At 37.7% G+C, this 23179-nt stretch overlaps 1 protein-coding gene across 1 annotated transcript in view; it reads right to left on the minus strand.

Moving 5' to 3' along the window:
- Window positions 1-276: 276 nt before the first annotated feature.
- The window catches only part of LOC104525329 (signal-induced proliferation-associated 1-like protein 1), a 29080-nt gene continuing 6177 nt past the window's right edge, over window positions 277-23179 (minus strand). The window contains exons 3-11 of the mRNA XM_029085074.1: window positions 21250-21368; window positions 18391-18830; window positions 11971-12210; window positions 10777-10942; window positions 7336-7579; window positions 4873-5019; window positions 1943-2057; window positions 1379-1460; window positions 277-671 (exon numbers count right to left, since the gene is read on the minus strand). Coding sequence (XP_028940907.1) covers window positions 528-671; window positions 1379-1460; window positions 1943-2057; window positions 4873-5019; window positions 7336-7579; window positions 10777-10942; window positions 11971-12210; window positions 18391-18830; window positions 21250-21368 — 1697 coding nt within the window. The 3' untranslated portion in view covers window positions 277-527. The remainder of the gene's footprint in view (window positions 672-1378; window positions 1461-1942; window positions 2058-4872; window positions 5020-7335; window positions 7580-10776; window positions 10943-11970; window positions 12211-18390; window positions 18831-21249; window positions 21369-23179) is intronic.

The following is a 23179-nucleotide window of genomic DNA, read 5'->3' on the forward strand; positions in this document are numbered from 1 at the left end:
GCAAATTGCTAAGGAGACACCTAAAACATTGCATTACATCTCCTTGTCTGTGGCATACTTCAGAAAACAATGTAAGAGCAGTAAAATAAACATTTCTTTCTAATTTTCTAGATGTCATAATATTTGCCAAAGCTGCAAGGAAAAGCAGATTACCTGAAACAGAGAGAAAGGAGTTAATGGAAATAGAGGCAGATGGAATAGCAAGCCTGATCCCACCTCCAAATCATTTTGTACATAACAGATAAAGAGACAATGTGCAAAAAATAGACATTCACATTTTAGCAGTTAAACTTTTATTTTATCTTTTTAAAATTATTTACTTTGTTCTTTTCTACAAAAGGCAGACATTGATTGTTGATCTGCAATTGTTCCGAGTGCACGCAGAAATGCAAAAAAGGGTTACTGGAAGATGAAGAACAGGGAAGTGCTCTGACTATACTTTCACATGTCATGATTAAGGTGGCATTAAAGCTTAAGTCCCAGTAATAATATCCATAACAGATAGTTTCCTTCCCCATACACTGTTCTCAGTTCATATCAATTGTGTTGAAAACCCATTCAGTGAATTTCTTCAGTTTCTCAGTTGCATTCTGAGATTCCTCCTGTAACCTCAAGTTGTCTTCCCGCAAATGTTGCACTTCAGCCTGGAGACTGGCCTTGTCCTCTTTTTCCTTAGGCATGAAGAAAAATACAAATCTTAGTGGAAATTATAGGTCGTGCTTCTTACCTATATAGATAGGCAAGAATCTCTTAAGAGAGGATGGGTCTCTTTCTTTATAAGGATTTTATGTGCAGTAATATACAGCTTTGTATCTAAGGGACATTTGTGGCATTTCATTCCTCCCTTTTTGCTTGAGTGAGCAGTATTTCTTTTATATTAAACTCTAATACAGAAGCTGGTTCCCCAAGTGGTGAAATAAAACTGGTCATGCCCTGTTCTGTGTGTACAACATGTACGTACAACTACTGATGGTTAACTAAATAAGGGATAGGAAATATTCCTGCAAATACTTTCCCAGCTAAAAGCCTTTTCAACTGACCACAGCAGATCCTTCTTGGCCCAAGCAGGCAGTAACACAATACAGAAAGTTTCAACAGTATAAATTATATGTTTAGATAACACTTTTCAACATCAGCAGGATATATCTACATGGACTAACTTCAAGCCTTTCGCAGTGCCACCTGAATTAGAAGTGGAGGTACTCTGAATCACTCTCCTAATTTAAGCAGAGGAATCAGATGGTGAAATGTCTTTTTCTCATACAAGGATGAGACTGTCACAGGTTCAGGCATGGCAAAGCAGGATTACACAATTATTAGCATCACCTATCAGCACTAAAGATATGTCTTACAGATTTTCTGTAGATGAAATGTTTACCTTCCTTAAATCCTCTTGCAGCATCTTCAGCAAACCTTCCAGTTGGTCCACTTTAGAGGCGAGAGTTGGAGGAGATTCTTTACTGTTGAAAGAAGGAAACAAGAATAGTATTGATATGATTTATTACCTTCACATGGGGTAGCAAACAGCCTTGTCTATACCAAGCAGCTTTATGTAGGCATGCACTCAGGTACGCTAAGGATTCACAAAATGAACAAAAAGAACCTAAGAGTAGATGGAACACATGCAGCAGATTAATCAACAGAACAAATTTAACACATGAGTAACTGGGGCCATCCTATCACTTGACTTCTCTCTACTTCCACTTATTATATGTACCTTGAATTACCATCACTTTGGACACATTTAATCTCAGACAAGAAAGAATCTGCAAAAAGGTTCAATTGTACTTATAATTCTTCTGTTTTCACTTCCCACCACCATTTTAATGAAAAATTGTGAAGAGTTCTGTGAAGCCTGGAGGTGGCTTCCAAATAAAGATGTTCCCACTCTTTTCCTTGGTTTGTAGCTGAGGAAACCTGCATATCTGCTTTATATACTTACCCTGTATAAGGCTTTATCTGTGCAGTAAGCTGGTCCTCAGCCTGATCGCTACTGGAGGCAGCACTCACAGGTCTGTGATTTTCATCATCAGCAGCAAAGAATGAAGCTCGCTGAACTGAGAAGGCAAACATACAGAGAAAAACGATGGCAGCAGTAACGATTATCTGTTCATGCACAGCACAACAGCTACACTGCAGGATCTCAAAGCAATCTAAGAAGTCTGTTTCAAGCATGATAAGGTGATGATATGACATACCAGTATCCACTTGACAAAAGCAAACTGGCATTGCAAGTGTTTGTTCCAGGTTCTCCCACTGTATTGGATTCATGTCCTGTTTTTTAGCTGGGACAGAGCTAGGTTTTATTTTAATTGCTAGAACAGTGCTGTGTTTTTGTTTCAGCATGGGATTTGTTATGAGAAAAACATTGGTAACATACCTATGTTTTCAATTGTCACTGAAAGTAGGACTTCGTGTTTTGCTAGTCTACAAGTGCAAGGTCTAGGGGCGGGGCAAGGAATATTTAAATTAATAAGCTAGACTGGCATTTGGATATGCCAACGAGATATTCCATATCATAGTGTTATGTTCAGTATGTTAATGAGGCACTCTCTCGTGTGAGTGGCTCTCTGTCTGGCTCTTGCTCTTCTGGGATTGTGGTTTTGGATTGTTGCTCCTCCAGGATCATTACTAGCTCTGGCACAGGACTGGATGCTCACACAGATCATGCATCACTCTTAGGCTAAGAAGCTCTCCAGGAGGGAGTTGCTAGAGACTGCAAAGCAGAGATACACAGCAGCACTCACGGAGTCCACCCAAGGCCAGTTTCAAGAGAGGCAAGAAGCCAAGCTGGAACAACAAGAGCTGTGCAGAACTTCCTGGGCACAACTGCATGACACTACTCAATAACTTAGTTAGCTTCCTTTACTCTATAAAGGATCCCTTTATCTTGAGGAAAGAAAAGCTCACTGTGTGCAATTTACATGGAAAGTAAAATGACCAATGTAATTTTTCAGAACCCCAATTTTTTTCCTTATGCCTTAAAAAATATTTTCAGATTGAAATGTGAAACCTCTTTCCTGCCTTGTGTCTATACTTTTTTGTCCCGTAACTGCTCAGATGTTTTAATACATCTCTAAATCACTATCACATGTAGTATGACTGTAAACTACTGACTGCCCCTACCTCTGGAGTCTCCTATAAACACACTTTAATTTAATAAATTAATATATCTCTGCCTCAGCAACTGCTGGTCTCTCACTGGAAACAGAATAGTATAATCTTTTTCTGCTTGGCAAATTTTTATTCTTGTGCCTTCAACAAGGCTAAAATTAACATGCCTTGGTATTTGAAGGAATTTTTCCTACTCCTCTCTTTTTCCCTTTGAATGAAAACGCTGAAGGTTGGTGTAGCTCAGGGATCCAAGTAGCTTTTGTTTCAGCTGGTTGCAGATACCACTATTCGTAAATTCGGGGCCTTGTGCTGAAGATACCAACCAATGATGTAGAAGAGAGGTGTCTAGCATCACAAATCAGAACTTAGGCTGCTTGGTACTTGTCAGTCCCTACTGGCTACTGGTAGAGACTGGGATTATATTGACATCAGACAGCTGTTCCCTTTCCAAGTCAAATCTGCATATATTTTTACAGTGGTGAGGATGAAGGTGCCAGGCAACGCTTTACCCCAGTTTTTCTTCATCTGAGCTGTCAGTTTGTTACCTTCACTACACTGACTTTGTTCACACTTCTAAAGAGAAACACAAGTGAGTTTGGGGCCCACAAAAGCGAGGGATTCAGGTTAATGAGGACAGTCAAATAATTTAACAAAAAAAGGGGGTCTTTTAAAAAGAAATTGCTGACAGTGAAATTCATTAAAACCTGGGTTTCATCACTATGTGGCGGTGAAAAAACAGTCACTACAAATTCATCTCTTCTTGAGGACTAAGGCTTACTCTGAATACTCTTTCTCAAGACTGCACAGCAAAAATATGAGACATGCTGGTCCTACAACTCCTATGGCAATAGAGCAGAGCACACATGTACATCTTGAACACCAGTGTAGACAAGCACTGTCTTAATGATGTATATGGCCACTACCAGAGAACAGCCAAGAAAGCAAGTTACATCACAGCCTTCTCCAACCATACAGAATAATGTCTAAAATATTAAGCATCAGCAAAAACACTTTCATGAAGGTGAGACAGTATTTGTGCAGAGATTGGGAAAAGGCACTTCTGTTTAATGCACCTAGAAGACTTTTCCATCAGATTATAGTAACTGTAAGATAAACTCCCTTTGGACTGAAGTGCATTTAATTTAAAATTCAAATACATCTAGGCAGCTTTCAGTTTTCTTCAGTTTATTAAGTGTCAAGGAGCTAGAAAGTGCCATAGGATGAGACCACACTTATGTGCAAATCTATATATTCAGATTATGCAAAGGGAAGAACGGCAACAAAAAAAACCACATACCAACAAGGCATGTGGTAGTTTCCCAAATTACCTTGGCAGCGCACTTCAGCTGCACTACAGAAACTTCTTGCTAGTGCAGTAAGCAAGCAATCATTATGGTGCTCATATGCTTTTCCCCTGCTATTTGACTACTTTTGCACTTTCATGCTAGCTGTCTTTTCCAGCCTAGCTGTGATGTCTGCAACTGCTCTACATGAAATGAAAAGCAGCCAGTTTAACACAGATTTGGCCAAATCATAGCACAGAGGGATTCCAGTATGAAGAAATGGTATCTGAGAATTACATACGAAGTTTTAGACTGTTAAGACTTGAGTTGCTATTTTAAATGAGCTTAAACTTCAGACTAAGCAGAAACAGTAACAACAACAAAAGCAAGAGTCAAGATTAAAAAAATGCAAACCATTCTTTAATGCAACATGCACAAACACCAGCTTTCCAAGCATTATATTCTGAAAACTTACCTTCAAATGCTTTGGCAGCATCTACCAAGTTTGACCAGTCCAGATCAGAGGCAGAATCAGGCAATGGCATAAGACCAGGGTCTGGCATGGGCTGCTGTCTTTGCTCCTGGATATCTGTGAGGGAGCTGTCTGAGGCAGAAAACTCTCCTAGAGTAATGAAGATCAAATTATAAACACCATTTAAAAAAAAAAAAATCCCTTTCTTAAAACTCATGCATCCCTATTTTTAATTTTTCTGGGATAGCTCTTTTGTGAGCAGAACACATTTGATCAACTGTAGTTAACCAGATACAGCATGTTACAGTCCATTTTTCTAAGACTGCTTTTCACCAGGACATTCAGCTCCTTTCTAACCTGCCTCAGTTCTTGCAGCTTACCACTTCATAAGCCAGTCTCTGCCTCCTCTCAGCACTGGGGCTTGGGGCAGTACTCTTATACCCCAAAATTCCCACCTCTACACAAGCTGAAGATACTGTGGAGGGCTCTGCAGCTTGCTGGGGCTTCTACACTCCCTGGCACCTATTTGCTCCTGTAAAAATACAAAATTGTGGTGTGTTTCCCCCTCCCCTTCTTTGCTCAAAATGCAGGATATTTTTTTTGTCTCTCTGTGTTTACTTTTCATAAATCTAAGTTCAGCTCAATATTAACACTGAAGATTCTTGTATTATCTCCCAAAAAGAGGGCAGTTATTTGCAAAGTTCTTAACATGAAAATATTTACAATTAGTGAAAAGATACAACACAGAATTAGAATAAAAAATTAACCATTTGAAAAATTACATTTTAAAAGTGTGAGTTGGATTGTTAATTAAGACAGATGCATAAATAAGAACATTTTAAACTCATTGTTTTCTCTCTTCAAAACAAATGAAGGTGCTCTGGAATGGATTTTCTTTGTTATTAAGATCTCTGAATTAAAAAAAAAAAATTGAATAGCTGGAAGCCAACAAATACTTGTGGTAATAAACATCCAGCTCTACTTAATCCTTCTCTCAGCAAAGGCAAGTGTGTGTGTGGGAGACAATTTGTGTGCCACTCAAATAGCTGGTCCTATAACCATCCCTACATTTTATAGAAAATGGGAAATCTTGTTTGGTTGACAAATGTAGAAAGCTTATGTGCTAAGAGAAGTAATCAGGAAGAGAATGTAACAGTGAAAGAAGGTTTTGTGGTTTTCTTTTCAGAAAATAGGAGCATCTGAATGAAGAGACCAAGTACTGCGTTCCACTTCTACTCAGATAATATAATTCATTTTCTGACCCTGAGGCATCAGAAGCCAAATCCACCACCCAGTTACAAGCATAACCAAGTCTGCAAAGTTATTTTAGTGCATATAAAAAGCAGAAGTGAAGCAAGCTCAGTCTCCTAACTCTCACGGAATAAACATGTTACAGAAATAACACCTCATGAAAATGTCAGGTTCAACACTGAAAACTGATGCCCAGTGATCACAGACAGATGAAAAGAATTCAAAATAGATTTCTTCAGCAGCCTTCACTGTCAAAAGTATCCCTGTATCTAAATACAAACTGTGCTTAGGGCCCACTACAATGAGTTGAATCTACTGAGAGCCTTGCATTTTGCTCTTGAAACGTATATATATGAATATATCAGAATATATGATATATATATTCTGTGTATATATATATATACGTATATACATGAATATATCAGAGCAGATATGCACTTCTTCAGAAAACATTGCAGAATCCTACACTGTGAGATCTAGCTCTATTTCTGGAAAATATATTTAGTACACATTTAGTTATGAGGTACAGAGGGAACCTGTGAAAATTCCCTTTCCCACCGAGACGTTCACATGCAGCAACACACAACCTATCAGATGATCCTACTGAGACTTTTCAGTAAACTAATGGGGGAAAGCTGAGTGCCTTCTTGACAGCTGTTTACCAAGTAACTTTTTCTTGTTAGCATTGATGTGTGACTAAAATAAGTAACTCAAGTAGTGTAAAATGAATAGGATAAGGCAGTAAATTTAAAAAGAGTTGGTGCAGTAAAAGCTGTATCTGGTGTAGTTGTACATCCAAATGTCCACTAGTATTTATCGACTTTTATATCATTATTTTCCTAATAGTATTTTGTTCCCATAATCCCACACTAAAGGAACTGAAGTTGTCACTGGTGGATAACCAGGCATTATTTGTCCATTGGTCCAACTGGTCCAGATGACTCCTGGAAGAAATCATGAAAACTTACAGCCAATGTGGCAATTTTTTGTGCTTCCTCTACAAGGTAACTGCATGACCAGTCATGCAGTCTTATAACCACTGAAAAGAGGAAAAAAAAAAAAAAAATCCCATCCTATATTATATTTTCAGGCATGTCACTTGACTCTCTTTTAGCAAAATCAAGGTGGAAGTACTAATTGCTGTAACAAATATTTTTCCGTAACACAATTCACAAAGGATTCCTTTGAAAGTAGAAAAATGGGAAATACGCTCACCATGTAGTGATTTCATTCCCAAAGTATATGATGGTCTCCGTAATGGCAGTGACTTTGGGAGAGAAGGGTACGTGCTGGTGAATAGTACATCATTTGGCATGGCTTGGTCCAAGAGTGAGGCCCGTGAGGTGAAGAAGTGGTCCCTTTGACCACTGTAAATACTCTCATCTGACAAAGTCCTTTGCAAGGCACGCCTTGTGGTAGGAGTGCTGGGAAAGGGAGACTGACAGGACAGAGTGTGTGACTATACATTCATAAAAACAAATAAAAAGAAATGAGAAAAAAAAATCAATAAAGAAACTTCTGAAGTCCATGTTAAACAGTTTTTTAAAACTTTTTTTTTAAATAAGAAAGCAAGTGTTAACATAGTATTTTTGCAGAGTGAATAGGAAAAAGAACTAAAGGAATCTGCTTTGAAGGAGATTACAACTAGATAAAATATATAGGTCTTTTTTAGCCTATCTCACATTCTACCTTTTAAATACCCTTCAAACTTCTGAAGTGGAAATCTCAGGCAGCCCTTGTGGATTCCAGAGCTGATGTGTAGCAGAGATAACATGTAGCAGACTGAATGCTGCATAAATCAGAATTCTCCCTTGTGCCCGGGGGCAGGCTGCCCTCCTGGAGGTAGAGCACCAGCAAATGCCAACTACTGAGAAGTCATGAGACTGAAGAACTAGGAATGGCCATCACCATTTGGATTCTTCAGAAGGATCTGAATCAAAATTAAGTAAATAGTCCCATGAGTAAGAGAACTTGTGTCTCAACCACATCATCCCAGCTTCCTCCATGCTCCACACAGGAGAAAGCAATGCTGGGGTTAGCCCGGAGTTAGCCCAGTGCCAGTGAGCTTCTATCAAAGAATGCATAACCATTCCCATCAGCAGAGACACTGATTTTTGTGAAACCTGTAGCAACAGGACTATCTCTAAGACATAATATTTCTTGACAATTTGGTTGAAATTTGGTCCAAAGGCTTTAATGGAGAAATGGCAAAGAGAAAGGGAGATCTCACCACCTTCATTTGCTCTGTAAGCAAGTTTAAACAAAAAATAAGAAGAGAATGCAATTTCTTGAAAGAGTGATTAAACATTACAAAGAGTTGCTCATTTGCACATAAAAATAGTTCTCTCTTCTCAGAAAGAGGAAAAAAAATTATTTAAACAGACGGTACTCTATTCCTGTGACCAAAATCCCACACTACAAGGTGGGAGAAAAGCATGGAGGAGGGACTATTGGCACTGTACAGTGGAAAACAATCTGCAAGATTTATTTATTTATTTTTTACAAAATGTGACAAATTTTAATATTAAAAGACTGCTGCACATTTTGGTTTTTTGATTAAGGATCAGAAACAATTGATATTACTTACAAAAGCCTGCTATCATCAAAAGATAAGGAAAGAGAAGCCATGTCCCATACCAACTTTCTATTACGTCAAATTCTCCCTTCTGTGTTGTGTCCCTCAGGACATGCCCATCACAGTATGAACCTTCCATATACAATTAACACTACAGACATGACAACTGCTGGTACACAGTTGTCACTGTGTTACATTGAGGATCAAACCACTTTTTTATTCTGAAATTTAAAAGCTCAATCAGCAGGTTCACATTATGATTCAGTGAAACCTCCCAGTGCTTGTCCTGAAGTGGCAAATGAAAAGAAAGAACTGTTAAGCCAAGCAGCATTTATTGGAGGGTGGTATACTTCACTTTGTGTTGAAGAATTAGGAGCTGGAACCATAAGTTAATATATGATGTTGAGATTAAAAAGTTGCACAGATAAGAACATCTGATGGAGTCAGAACAGAGACAATATGAGTAGGAATTGTCTTCTGGTAACAGAGCAGAGGTAAAAGAAGGGTGACTAGTCTGAGAAGATACAATGTGTAAGTAGTAGATAAGGAGGGCTCAGAAGATAATAAAAAGACGAACAAGACACAATCACAACCTAGAACAAATTCTACTAGCAAACAAAGCCTTTGGCAGCCAACAGACAGAACGAAGAGGATTACTAGTCTTTGTGCAGTGAATTAATGAAGGGCATTATCATTCTTTTTCTTTCTTTTTTTTTAAACTGTCAAAAATTTTTATGCCATAAGAGCAATTTTTTTGTAAGATGAAATATAAATCATGCAATGGGCAGAAGTGACAGTTACTTTTAAAATGGAAAATAATTTAATTTATTGATGTGATAGAATGTTACTAACTTGATGAAATTTATCTTAAGTGTAAACTGCGTTAACATACTTGTTATAGTCACCAGGAAATAAAGATCAGGGTAAGAATTGATTCACTAGCCCCAAAGCAGAAAAACAAACTTGGGAAAATAAACACTTTTAATGGTCTTCAGGTCACCTCTTTAAACAGAATGGAATTTATTGGAATGAGAACAATCCTCTTGCTCAAAACAACAAACAGGATTTGCTCACATCACCCACGTCCCACTCTCCTCAGAACTACCACAGACCTAAGAAAAAGATATCTTGCCATTGGCTAGGGTTTTTTTCTCTCTGGGCTGAAAGGTAACATCTGAAATAATCTGTGTACGTTTGGAACATAGCACTTACAAGTTTTAATGTGCCACTCTGGGTTTTCATAAGCAAAGAACAAAGTTGCAGCTCTCTTCTGCATGGTTGCTGTGGAAACCATTTGGGCTCTATGTGATGAGCCTGAGCCATTAAGCACTGACTGTACATGGAGATGGTAGAAATCAAGACATTCTCTTCAAAATTATGGAATTTTAAAATTAATATATGCACTTTTGTGTTATTACACACATTTTGAAACACATCCGGAAATGTTTCTAACTATTTATCCTGTATAAATATTTGCTTAAGTTTAGGAAGCGTTTTTGGTCCTTGAGCAGTAACAGGTATAAAAGCATGCTTTTTGCAAGGAGTTTCATTACTGTCAACAAGTCACTGTCTAGTGATGCAATCAGAGAAGAATTCAAATGCAGAAGACAACACTACAGGATGGAAAATTCAGCAGTCCTAAATGTTCTTTGCAATTTAGCATACCAGTCTCTTTAAATTTGCACACAAAACTGTAATAATATTGCAGTGATTGTAATAATGAAACTCTATTCTCCAAATGTATTTCTCTAGCAGATAAGTCTGTGACAAACAGATGACCTTCTGTCCATGATGAGCATTCAAGAAATGCCTTGCATTTTATTTTCCTGTTATGAGTGAGAACAGAAAAGATCCTATCTAAGAAACTCTTGAGTCCAAAGCAAAGTCCAACTGAGTAAGCTCTGTGTAAATGAACACTTCAGCTTTGACTGCTAAAGTGTAATGTCACACATTTCTATTTTGTAGCTACAGAACTATGACTTGGATCAGAAGAGGACCTGTGTGTTGCTCTTCAGGTATTCTCAGATTTCACTTAACTGTGACAAGAGGTAGCCAGGTGACAGAGTCTCTCTTTAACATACCTTAAAATTCTTCTGGGATTCAGGTGTCGGGCTATCAAGATCTATCAATTTCTTCAGCTCTTCTTCAATGGTGGACTTGGATGCTCGTTTTGGTGATGCTCGTAGATCTCTCGCTGAAGCACGCAGCCGAGGGTGGGCCATTTCATTGCCATCACTCTGGTGACGTCTTAAATGAAATGGAACAGACATTCAGGTCTCAAAGCCCTGGGGCAGGAGGCATGAATAAAACAAGAGTAAGAGTACCCTCAAGATTTTCAAAGAAAAAAACTAGTAGGGGGCATGGAAAAGGGAAGCAGTTTCACTAATACAGCAGAGACTCAATACCTGTTGAAGCAACAGACTTGTTTAAAAACATCAACTTAAAGGTTATCCTAACACATTTTCCCAATAAGAGACTGAATCTATTAAAATAACATGTATTCTATACAAAACCAAAAATGAGCCCAAAAGCAGCAAATCACTAAATTTCTTTAATCTTTTAACTGGCTTTTTATAATGCAATTATCACTAAATTTCACCATCTCCTTTTGACAGCCAGTTATTGGTATAATCTAGGGATTCTGTGCTTGACCCCAAAAAAGTCAAGAATTGAATAAATTACTTCAAAATGGGCTTTGTGAACCACTTGCTTTCCAAGTCATACTAGACTTAAAAGAACAACATTTTCACTATTGTTTCTCAATTTCTTTTCCAAAAGAGCTGGTTGCATATTGTAATGCAGAGAGATCTTTGCTTACTTTAAGCTAGTTAGATTGGATACTGGCAGCAATCTTAACAAGGCAATGTGGAGTGCCACAGAGCTAATGCATAGCATGCACGGTGCTACTATGCGGATGAGAGGCTTAAGGAAAACTCAGGCTCTATTTTAAGAGGATTTTTAGTATTTGCTCAAATAGCATTCCGAGTCACCTTTACAAAGTCCCAAGGAAAGATAAGCTTTAGCAGGACTGAAATCCATATAGCTCTCTAGAAATGATACAAAAATCTTTTACAAGTTGACAGGGAATGAGATTAGCTAACTAACAAATATTTAAACTTAACTGCAGAACTCTAGATTAGAGATTAAGTTCTGTAGAAGACTAAGCATTCTATTAATAGTCTTGAGCTCTTCTATACAGACAAGTGTCACAGATCTCAATGCTTCTTTACAATTAAAGCAAACAGCCAAACAAAAGAACCAAAAACCAGTCTTACTTTCTTGAATCCATAAACCCCACTGAGTTTATTGTCCCTTCTGGCTTTTTCCATCCGATCAGATACTTGCTAGTAGCACCCTGGCGAGGGTAGAAAGTCCTAGGACCAGATGAGGAGGAAGAGGAGGAGGAGAAAGAAGGTGCGAGCTGGGGAGAAGTAGCAGAATGAAGCTCTTCTTTAGGTGAGCTTCTGGCACTGGTGAAAACAACTGGGCTGGCAGAGTGTCGTGAGCTCATGGTACTAGGACAAAAACATAACAAGCATAATAAAGACAAAATTTGCCTCAAATGTGTATATATGCACCTTGTTTAACCATTTTAAAGCAGAACTCTGTGCAGAAGATGTTACTCATCAACAGTGGGTAGAGTATCAACAGTTTGCTCTTCTTAAGGGCCTTCCTTTAATTAAAGGTAATCTTTAATTAATTAATTTAATTAGTCTTTAATTAAAAACATCTCACATAGTACTGAAAAATTTTGTAAGCAACCTCTAAGGATGCAATATACCACTGTCCCCTCATTCCCTTTCACAAATGGGAAATCTAGTGTTTACAGGCGGATTAGGCAGCTTAAAATTAATACAAGAGATTGTAGCTGAATTAACATAAAAGAAACCAAATCCAGTTTCTTGCTGGAATTCCTGGGTGTGGAAGAAAACATATTTTGAAGGAATTTAAGCAACAGGATACATCTCTTAAAATCACACAACAAACCACAGAAGAAACCCATACATCTTTGAAAAGAGGGCTTCCTGGATTTTGCCTGAAAAGCAGTTACAGTTTGCAAAAAAACCTCTTAAATTGCGAAGTTTGAGCAGGTCTCTAACATATATCACAATTTGTCTAGACAGAAAAACAGTTCAGATGACCTACTGCAGCTTATTGTTGGAAGGAAGAGAAGGGCTTTAGATGGGAGCTACTATTTATTTATGCTGATATTAAAATCTGATGCAACTTTCATAATATCAGGAGCACTACGGCTTAAGACAATATATACTCTAACAACCTAAAGGTTTCTAAGTATAGTTTCAGGAAAACTGTGTACAGCCTTAGTATGGAAAAATCATTATGTATTTGGAGACCAGTTTTCTATCAGCTCTCTATACAACTTAGCCACATTTTCATCCCTGTATCCAACACTGCAAAGAAAAGAATTTGAAACAGATGGCCCCATGGTAAAGAACAGTTTCTGACTAAGAAATAAAAATCAGCTGGAAGGCTGAATAAAGTCACTGAATAATCTTTTCTTTCTTAGCTTAACATAAAATCCTTCACCACTCTCTTCATATCTTTATAAAACAATGCATTTTCACATTTCTCTTGAAGAAACCGAAAAAGTAATTTAAGGTTAAATTTATGTTCCCACCTGGGAAAATAAACTCGCCTTACAGAAGTCAGTTATCTAATCTATGCCACTTGTTTGGCTCCTGCTGTAAGTCAATGGAGAAATATCCTTAGGAGGTGATTCTCATCTTAAATTAGGCTTCTCAAATATACAGGGAGAATGAATGCTTTGGAGTTTCTCCTCTCTCCATTGACAAAAAATGGAATCTAAAAAGTCACTGTCCTGGTTTTTGCTAGGATAGGGTTAATTTTCTTCTTAGTAGCTAGAAAGCACTGTGTTTTGGTTTTAGTGAGGATTGTTATGAGAACAGTGTTGATAAAACAAGGACACTGTGCTTGGGCAGTTTCCAAGAACAGAGGAATGGAAGGGCGGAGTGGAGAAGAAAAAGCATAGTAGTTAGTAAAAGCCAGAACTGACAGTTGGATATGCCAATAAGACATTCCATATCATATTACGTCACATTTAGTATATTAACTGGGGCTGACAGGAAAGGGGGAGATTCTCTCAGGAATTGCTCAGGTTCACTTTTCTGGGATTGCCATTTCAATTTCGGGGTTCCTTTTCTCTCCTTCAGGATTGTTATCAGTGGGTGATGAGCAATTGTACTCTGCATCACTCATATATATCTATATATATAGTTGTTATAACTATTACTCTTATTATTATTATTTTAATTTTATTTTTACTCTAATTATTAAATTGTTCATATGTCAACCTACAAATCTCCTCACCTTTACTCCTCCAATTCTCTCTCTGATTCCCTGGGTGGGGGGAGGAGGGGGGGTTGCGAGTGGCTTTGTCTTGTTTAGCTGCCAGCTAAGTTAAACTATCACAGTCACCTTCAACTATGTTTCATTTTCAAGTTAAGCACCATGAGTCCCAACAGTTAAGTGCTGTGGATTTAATGAGGATCCTGAATGGACCTTAGACTTCCCACTTCAAACAGCACTGGCTGCTGCAGTCCATGCTTCCATCTGATGTACATGGGGTTGGCGCTGTAGTTCCTCACATCAGGGACAAGATGCATCTCCCATATGTATGCAAATCAAATGACAATAATACAGATTTTGTATTATAGAATTATTTTTTTCTTTCCTCCATCTGTACATTTGAAAGGCCTATACAAAAGATGGTACATTGGGAAAAAATAGGAAGAGATTTTCCTGTCCATCAAACCCTTGACACTGCATAGCTCAACCTTCATATTTGTAACAGACACAAGTAAACATAATTTTCAGCAAGAAAGTAGGAAAAAAGAAGAGCTAGGGGGAGAGGCAGTAAATTTCTCTTCATTCCCCCCTCTCTCTTCTTTATCAATACTGAAAGAAAACCTCTACACATCCTGAGTAAGCCAGCCCATCTGTGAGGCATTACCACCGCAAAATTAAACTGCCAAGATATGGGGAAGACTCACATCTTTAAAGGAAACCTATGGGGCTATTTTTTTTTTTCATTTTTACCTCCTTCGAAATACACTCAAGAAGCGGAGAAGTCTTTTGCTTCAGTGTAGGAAAAGGGAAATTGTGATCACATTTCAGAATTCTTTAATCCATCAGGTAGTTCTCAAGGAAGTGCTAGTTCTGAGAAAACATTTCTTGATAAAAACCAGTAACAACTCCTAGACAGGCTGGTAGTATCGATCCTTACTATTACTACGCAAAGGCAGCAAAAATGATGTTCAGTATGTTAAGTGAGAGCATATCTGGAGAGCAAAAGGCTTTGGATAAACTCTAGAAAAACTAAATTGGAGCTGCAGCACTATGGTAGTGATGGTAAGTTATTACAATATTTGACACCAGGAAGCATGCAGAGGATTACTCATACTGTAACAGACACCTGGACCAGCTTATTACAACTGGAAGAAATTCAGTCCTCATATTCTCAGGACACAGATAGCCATTGTTGGTCCCCCATCTCCCACCTCAATTATTGAGACATCAAGGATTAAATTAAGGAAGAATTCAAATACTACATGACAATCCACAAGAATTTCAGATGAGCCACTCATAAAAGTATTTCACAATCATTAAATAATATTTTAAGTACCTTAAAAGTATTAGAAGTAATGAAAAAAGACACTTGATTAGAAATAGTAATGATTTTCCTTTTAGTTTTGGCAAGAGGACCATAAGAAACCGCATAGTTTAGGTGGAAACGAAAGTTTGATTTTATTTCTTTTCCTAGAGAATGCATGCCATCAGCGCATATGGCTTCATTTAATACATTCAGCTATAATGGTTCTGTAGAATTACTGGCCTACATAATACTATTCTCCTGGGATACTATGAGAAATCTGCACAATCACCAGCAAGGACTTTGGGAATGGGGGCGGAGAAGAAAAATAAAACCCAGCCAGAAGCTCTGCTGTAAAAGTTAATCACTATAATTTACATTTTGCCACCAATTCTCAGGTACAAGTTCTTTTATGCATCATCAAATGATCTGAACACTAATTATTGCTCCTGTCTGTACAGATACAAACACCCTAATTTGTGGTTATTTTCTTCTCTTTTGTCACCAAGTTCTTTATAGGGACAAATTCCTTTACTTCTTGCTCAGAAACCCAACTCTAAAGATGTTACAGACACTCTGGCATCTACAGGCAAAAGGTAAAAAAGTGAGAAGTGAACAAAGGATAACAATTTAGAAACTAATAGAGAAACATACCAATTAAGCTGTTCATTTCTCATGAAAAGTAGCCTGTTCAGAATCATCCTTTGTCTCCCCTCCTTCACCTCCCTGAAGCATGCAGCTGTGGTTACATTTTGGAAGTGTCAGTTTAAGAAGCCTCCAGCTCCAAGCTGTTGTGCCTCCATAGAGCGAACTACGGGAGAGCTGGAAGCATCAACTCAGGATGCCACCAGAAACAAAATGAAAGCTTTTTAGCCCAGACTGTGCCTTTGCTTTATTGGGAGGCATCAAACATGTTCTAGTTTTCAAAAATAAGAAACAATAAAGAAGGAATGCAAGTCAGTCTTTTTTTTCTCCACCAAAATAAGTGATGTGGGTGCAAGGATTGTAGTATTTCTTAAGTATCATGCCCCATGTGTTCTACAAATTGCTACTAGTCCTCTTTGCAAAGAGCTGCATTTTTAATACCTGGTTTTTAAATGAAACTGGAAAAAACCCAACCAACTGTTTTCTTTAGCATAAAGCCTATGGAACCTTTGGAAATTTCAGTAACAGCCCCAAGAAACCACGTAGAGAATAACTTCAGTATCATTAGAGAAACACCACATAAATTAATCCAAATCAACCAGAGAAAACACCATGTCTGGAGACACAATGCTATCATATAATTAATGAGACTACATGCCAGATTTAAGTTTGCAATCAAGTTGCAAAGTATATCCACAGAAGACAAAAAGATGAGACCTGTCAGGGTATGCCTGTCCTGTGAAGGTATGTTTCTTTGTATTTAATTTTCTTGGTTTTTCTACTGAACGAACCTGATTTGATGCTCATAGAAGAGGAAATCCAGAAACTCAGATGTACAAAGATGCCATACTGATTAGGCCCACCTTTACAATAAAGCTTCCAGGAGTTACATGTAAGCATTCCAGGCTTCTTTGAGTTGCTTCTGAAAAAATGGCTTCAAATAAAAATGCTACTGCCATCTTCATTGCAATCAGGATTTTGTATAAGAATCTCACATTTAATGCTACTGTTAGTTACATTCAGACAAGTACTGCAGAGCACATGGTAGATTCAAATTAATGTTAAAAAAATGCATATAAACATGCTGGTCTTAAAATAAAAGGGATAAAACTGTAGATAACCACCCTATAGATTTTTACTTTCAAAAAAGGGGCACAGGCTAACATGACCCAAAATCTAAGTAAATCCCTCTGCATAGTGTTTTCTACAGACTTACTCAAGTTCTTCATGCATGCTGAGCTACTAGAAACACCAGTCTCAAAGACCTGGGTAGGATTTATACAAACTGAGTATGAGCTTTAGTGCTAAAAATGGCCAACCAAGAGAGGCAGAAAACCAGAGCATGACCACTATTAATTGATTACTTAGTCAAAATTATCATAAGAGATAATTTTACATGTACATGAAGACCGTTCACTACATTATAGTCTCTATGACAACCCCTATTTGCAGCTACTGTACAGGGAGTTATTAAACTGTCTGATAAACATCTAGCCTTGCATAAGTGTAGCTTTGCTCAAACCAATTAGCAAAAACTGCTTCAGACTTTTAGCATGTAGGTATTTTAGCTGCACACTCAAAACAGATGTGCCTTAAGAATAAAAATATAACAGTCAGGCTCTACAAGGCCAACAAATTATGATGATCTCACATCTTCCTTGAAAGAGTCGTGTTTTTTTCTTGTTGCTAGTATCACATAGTATGAGTATTTTTCAAAAAGTGCACTGAATACTTCTTGGGAAATGGGTTAGGAAAATGGCCTAAAATATTTGCTGCCTCTAGCAGCTCTGATTAACTTGTAAAATGGGTACCTTCCATCTGAGGTGTTCAAGTACATGTACTTGATATTCCCAATTTTTAAGTGGCAAAAATGAGGGAGAAAGGGAAGGTGACTGTAGTGTCTCATACCCACAAGCTTGCAATATAATGAGATTAAAATCTACATGCTAGCACTCCCAAGCAACTTGCTCAGTCTTGATCATACCAACCGCAAGCAGATTTCTGAACAAAAAGACAGGGGAAAAAAATTGCAAAACATCTGAAATGCATACTTGCAACATATTAAATATTATGTGCACTAATAAAATGGACTGATCTCATTTCTGATTCATATATGAACTGTAGTTCTTGCAAGATATTCCTTATAAAACACATCAGACATGTCTGTCTAATGTTAGTTTAGTAGCAGTAGTATGGAATGTGCTCTCAAAGACATTCTTTAGTCTTACAATCAGTAGCAGATGCAAAGACTAAAGGTGGTCTTAGTTTTCAAGCATTCTGCACCGTGAGATCTTTCAAAACACTGGTTAACACAAGTAGAAACCTTTCTTCAACATCCACTGCTCACTTTTGATAGGCTAGAGAGTGAGAATGGGAAAATGAGTGTGGATGGGTCAATCTCATAAGAGGTAAAAATTACCTTGTATGTGAGACGGCATCACTAAGACTATAAGCACTGTTCTCCCTTGTTAGAGGATTGGAGGCTGGTTGACTCTTGCTGTGAATATCCAGGCTCAGTGAAGACTCAGTCTTCCGGTCCATGCGGCTCTCTTTTTCCAATGTGCTGTCTGCAATGGAGACCACTTCGCTGGAGCTATGCCACAGTGGTGCCACTTTCTCCTTTGTTAGCCCTGTACGGGGAGATGTTGCTGCTCCCAGGGAGGCAGTGCTGCCATGGCTAGGTCCGTAGGAAGTGGTATCTATGCCACTATCAGCTGAAGTCCCTTGAAGGTAGTTGTAGCTGTTCAGCTCTGATTCGGTGCGCTCTCCACTGTCATACCACTTCTCATCACTGTGAGCACTGGATGCATTGCTGGAGAGAGTATTGCTGCTGGAATGGCTGGAGTAGTGGCTGTCAGACTACAGAAGAAACAACAATAAAAAACCCCCAAAACAAACCCAAAAAAACTACCACACCTGTAGGTTTATTTCAAAATTAGTGCAATAAAGAGGAGGAGGAAAAAAACAATTACAAAAGTCACCACTGCACAAATAGGTGCTCTTCTACCTTGAGATACTGCATAGAGAGGAGACTAATAAACTAAAAATTTCACTCCAATGCAATGCATGTGATCTGGTCTGGGTGCATATAAAAAGCTTTCATATGTATTTGGAAGTCATGTCTTAACTATTCAGGGACAGCCAGAGTTGTTTGTATTTTGTCCCAAAATACTTTACACTGTTTCCTTTCAAGTACAGTTCTGCTCAGCCCAGTTCAATGAAATTGGCTGAGATGTGCAGACTTTTGACTTGGTTCATAACTACTATAATTAAAAATATTATATACTTTAATAATCCAATTGCCTATCAAAAGGTTAAAGTAGGGCAAAATAACCTCTTCCTACCTCTTGTAGTAGAGTATATTTCCTCCTCAGCAGGAGTGTCCTTTGCAAATGACCACTGAAATGTCATTTAACTAATCTGAAACTGTTTTCCAAACTGCAAAATTGCAAGAAAGGATGTTTTAATGCAATGCTTTGAAATCAGGGCATGCCAGTGTCTGGCATGTGTTCTGTCCTTGGTTATAGCCAGCTGTTCCGGGGAAACTGAATGCCCTCAATTCCATAGTGGGCATTGGTGGAATATCCCATTACATGAAGAATTCCTTGCCATAGACTCATCATTGCTTAGTAGCTCATCTACCTTTGGGTTATTTATATCCATCTGAATTCCTTGATTTTATTTTCCATCTACAGAATTTATCTACGTTCTGATAATCTTTATAATCAGAACTGATGCAGTTTTTCAGTTGGCAATGGACTTGTTTGGTGACCAGATGGCCCAGGAATAAGGGAAGGGATGGGAAGGAGACTTAGAACCACTTTTCCTATGTATCTGCCCCTGGAGTTTTACTAAACAGGCATGGGCAGAGATCCCAGCCAAATACAAAAGATTAAATATTGCTTCTGTTTTAACTGGAAAAGAGGGAAAATAGAGAATGATTGAGAGCAAGAAATGTCAGCATCCACATTTCTCATTATACTAAAGCAAGAATTGACAAAAAACCAGAAGGAGTATTAAGTTGATCTGGACTCCTAGTTATCTCCAGTTAAAGTTACTGCTCTTCATTAGGAACTGCAGCACTCCCGCCATCTATCTGTCTACATAATAAAGATTTACTTTAACAATGATTAAATGAGAAGAATGCAAGCATCATTTGCTACACTTTGCACGCAAGCTAGTTAGTTATGTATTATGTCCTTATACAGTCAAATACATCTAATGGAAAAAAAGACAATCTAAACCTATAAACTAGTTTGTGCTCCAAAGAATATGAAGACAGGTGCATTGTTGTTGGTTTGGGGTTGGTTTTATTTTTTTTTTTTGGGTGTGCATGTGGTTTCTATTTTTTTAACTAATAAAGATGTGTTGTTATGAATGAATAACCTAAAAGAAAAATATAATTCTGGTAAACAGGAGGAAATAATAGGAACCAGTTAAAGACTTTCTCACACCTAAGTAAATGCAACTAATATTTTCAGTATAATCATGCAACACAACTCTATTTTAGCTGTTTGTACAACTAAATAGAAATTAAGTGATAAGACTTACTGGTTAATTTAAAGTTTAAAGGGTGGGGTTTTTTTGAGTCTAGTGACTTAAATAATTTAAGACATTTTAAATTTATAAATATTACTGCTTTTATCTGTCTCTGTATGTAAATCAGGATGTGATAGTCTCCAAATGGTGTGAATATAGCAAACTCTGCAGAGATAGAAAGGCAAAATTTACCATTTAGACACTAAATACAAATAAAACAAGAATTATTTTTTCAGCGGGATTCCAGTAGACCTTTCAGATAAAGTATCCCAACAATCTGCAAGGCAGGTTATGGAAAGGAAATAATAGTTACACTAGATGACAAAAGTGGAGAAAATACAAAATCAAAAGTAAGATCACCATTCTGTTTCAAAGAAGCAGTTTTCTGAATGTTGCATTATAAAATATATTAGTAAACTTTAAGTCTCACATATGAGGCCTAGGAAGAACTTTGCAAGCTCCCACAAATCCTCTACTTACCACAAGATAACAGACAAGAAGTTGTTCAACTGCAAACAAATCTTTATTAACTAATAAATATTTCTGTAAGCCTCTGTAGGATTCAGGAAATAACAGGCCTGCTGTGCTGCCTCCTCCATTTTCTAGTAGGGAACTGGGCTTGAGGATTTTTTTAATTTTTTAACTGACACTAAATATAACTCTGAACAACACTTTTGGTATCAAGAGCTTGTGGAACGAAAGCAAAACATTAAATAATTCCTTTTTAATGATAACTTACATGACCCTGCTTATTTGGAGACAAATGAACCACAGGATCCTGTCTCATCAGTCTTCCACTGGGGCTTTCTCTGAAGGACGGTAGTACTTTTGATACTGCTGGGAGATGACATGTTGGTTCTGCAATACAGCACACAACGACACACTGAAGAGAGTATGCAATGCAACAAGCTAAGAAAACGTGGAACCTAATTTTACACTGCAATTTTTCCAACTCCAATTGGCCAAACTTTGGATACAAAATTCATTCCAAATAAAAAATACATATTTGGACAAAACACAGGTTAGCAAGTGAGGGCTCATTCCTGCCTACCGTAAATCAGCAAGATTTCATGAAAAACCATCAGTCACCATCCTGGTTTTTATTAGAACAACCTGAATTGTATCATGCTCCCATTGTCCAACAGCATTGTATCAGAGCATTAAAACAGTGGAATATTCATTCTCAGTGTACTGACATTGTCCCTCCATACACACACTGTCTGTGGATAAGAGATTAAAAAACCTGAAGATCCACGTTCCCTAAAAATGTGTTCTGTGCAAGGCAGGCAATAGCAAAAGTCTACAGCGATCATTTAAACCAACACATTTTCTCCAGTACAACTACTACACATATTTGTTGTCAAAGTTAAGGTGAGTTAAATAAACATTTTCTAACTGAAAAGAGTTAGCAAAAATCTGTTAAAAACACAATATTCCCTTAAAAATTGAGGGCTGTGAATGTCGAAACTGCATAGATGCACAAAAGGAATCCTTACTAAACTAAACCTGACAAAAGTGGATGGAATTCAAATTACTCTTCTTACATGGACATTCACAGGAGTGCTCTGCCAATTAAACTTAGTTTTTTTCCCCGGAGATAACTCTAGAGGGTGTTCAGACACAGCCCATCAGGTAGGTAATTGCCTTCTCAGAGTCCAAGGTCAGTATTTAAAAGAATCTCTCTCAGTTGTGACTTTTCACGTGTATCTTCAATCCTGTGGTTATGCAATATTCTGCACTTCTAAAAATGCTTTAAAGGAGAATATGTGCTTGAGAATATTAAGTACTTAAGAATATCCATGGTAATTAACACTGCTTTCCTCAACACAGCTACAATTTGTTCATCCTGATGTGCTGTATTACTAGCTTTTAAAAAACAAAAAAATAATTAAAAAAATCAAACTTGCTTCCCCTGGCAAGTGGCAGCAAGCAGTGTTGGTGCACAAAGAACAAAGATCTTCTGTAGCTAAGAATGGGACAGGAAGGAGTGAGTGTGTGGATTCACTGCACCTAATGCCTTATTTACCTCAAGACAGATTATCCCAAGTGGAAATGTGCTTATTTGGCATAGAACCAAACTTTCACTTAGATTCACCAGACTGGCAATAAAGTCTCCAGTTAAGAGATGCAGCTTCCAACTGTGACTCTATGAATGCAGGACAATACACAAAAAATAAAATACAAGGATTATGTATCAGCAGGCCTTTCTCAGCCTTTGCCAAACGCTGGAGCCATCTCTTCTACCACACAATTTTTCCCTTTTTTTTTTTTTTTTTTTTTTTTGGTGGGTTTTTTTCCTTATTTATTTCTTTTGGTAATACAGTGACACCTGACATTGTACAAAAGAACTTGCTGGCAGCTCCACTCAGTGCCAGCATCAACATGCAACTGTTGGTCTGCAAAAGCAATGCTGAGCAAAAGATCTGTTTTATGTGTGTCGTTACCATCACAACAGTATCAAAGCATATGTGATTAAAACTCATTCTGTCAAAATGAGAACTGCAGATCAGTATAATCACAGTTTTTTATTGAGATGTACGGGGGGAGTTGTGAGGGAGGGACTGACAGATGTCTTCAATAACAAGGCACAGCTTACTGAGATTGTGAAGGTATGTGAACAAAGTACATTTCCAGAACTTGAGGTTGGCATTTGCCTTAACAAATTCCTG

Source organism: Antrostomus carolinensis, unplaced genomic scaffold, assembly GCF_000700745.2.
Source record: "Antrostomus carolinensis isolate BGI_N321 unplaced genomic scaffold, ASM70074v2 scaffold9395, whole genome shotgun sequence".
Lineage (NCBI taxonomy): Eukaryota > Metazoa > Chordata > Aves > Caprimulgiformes > Caprimulgidae > Antrostomus > Antrostomus carolinensis.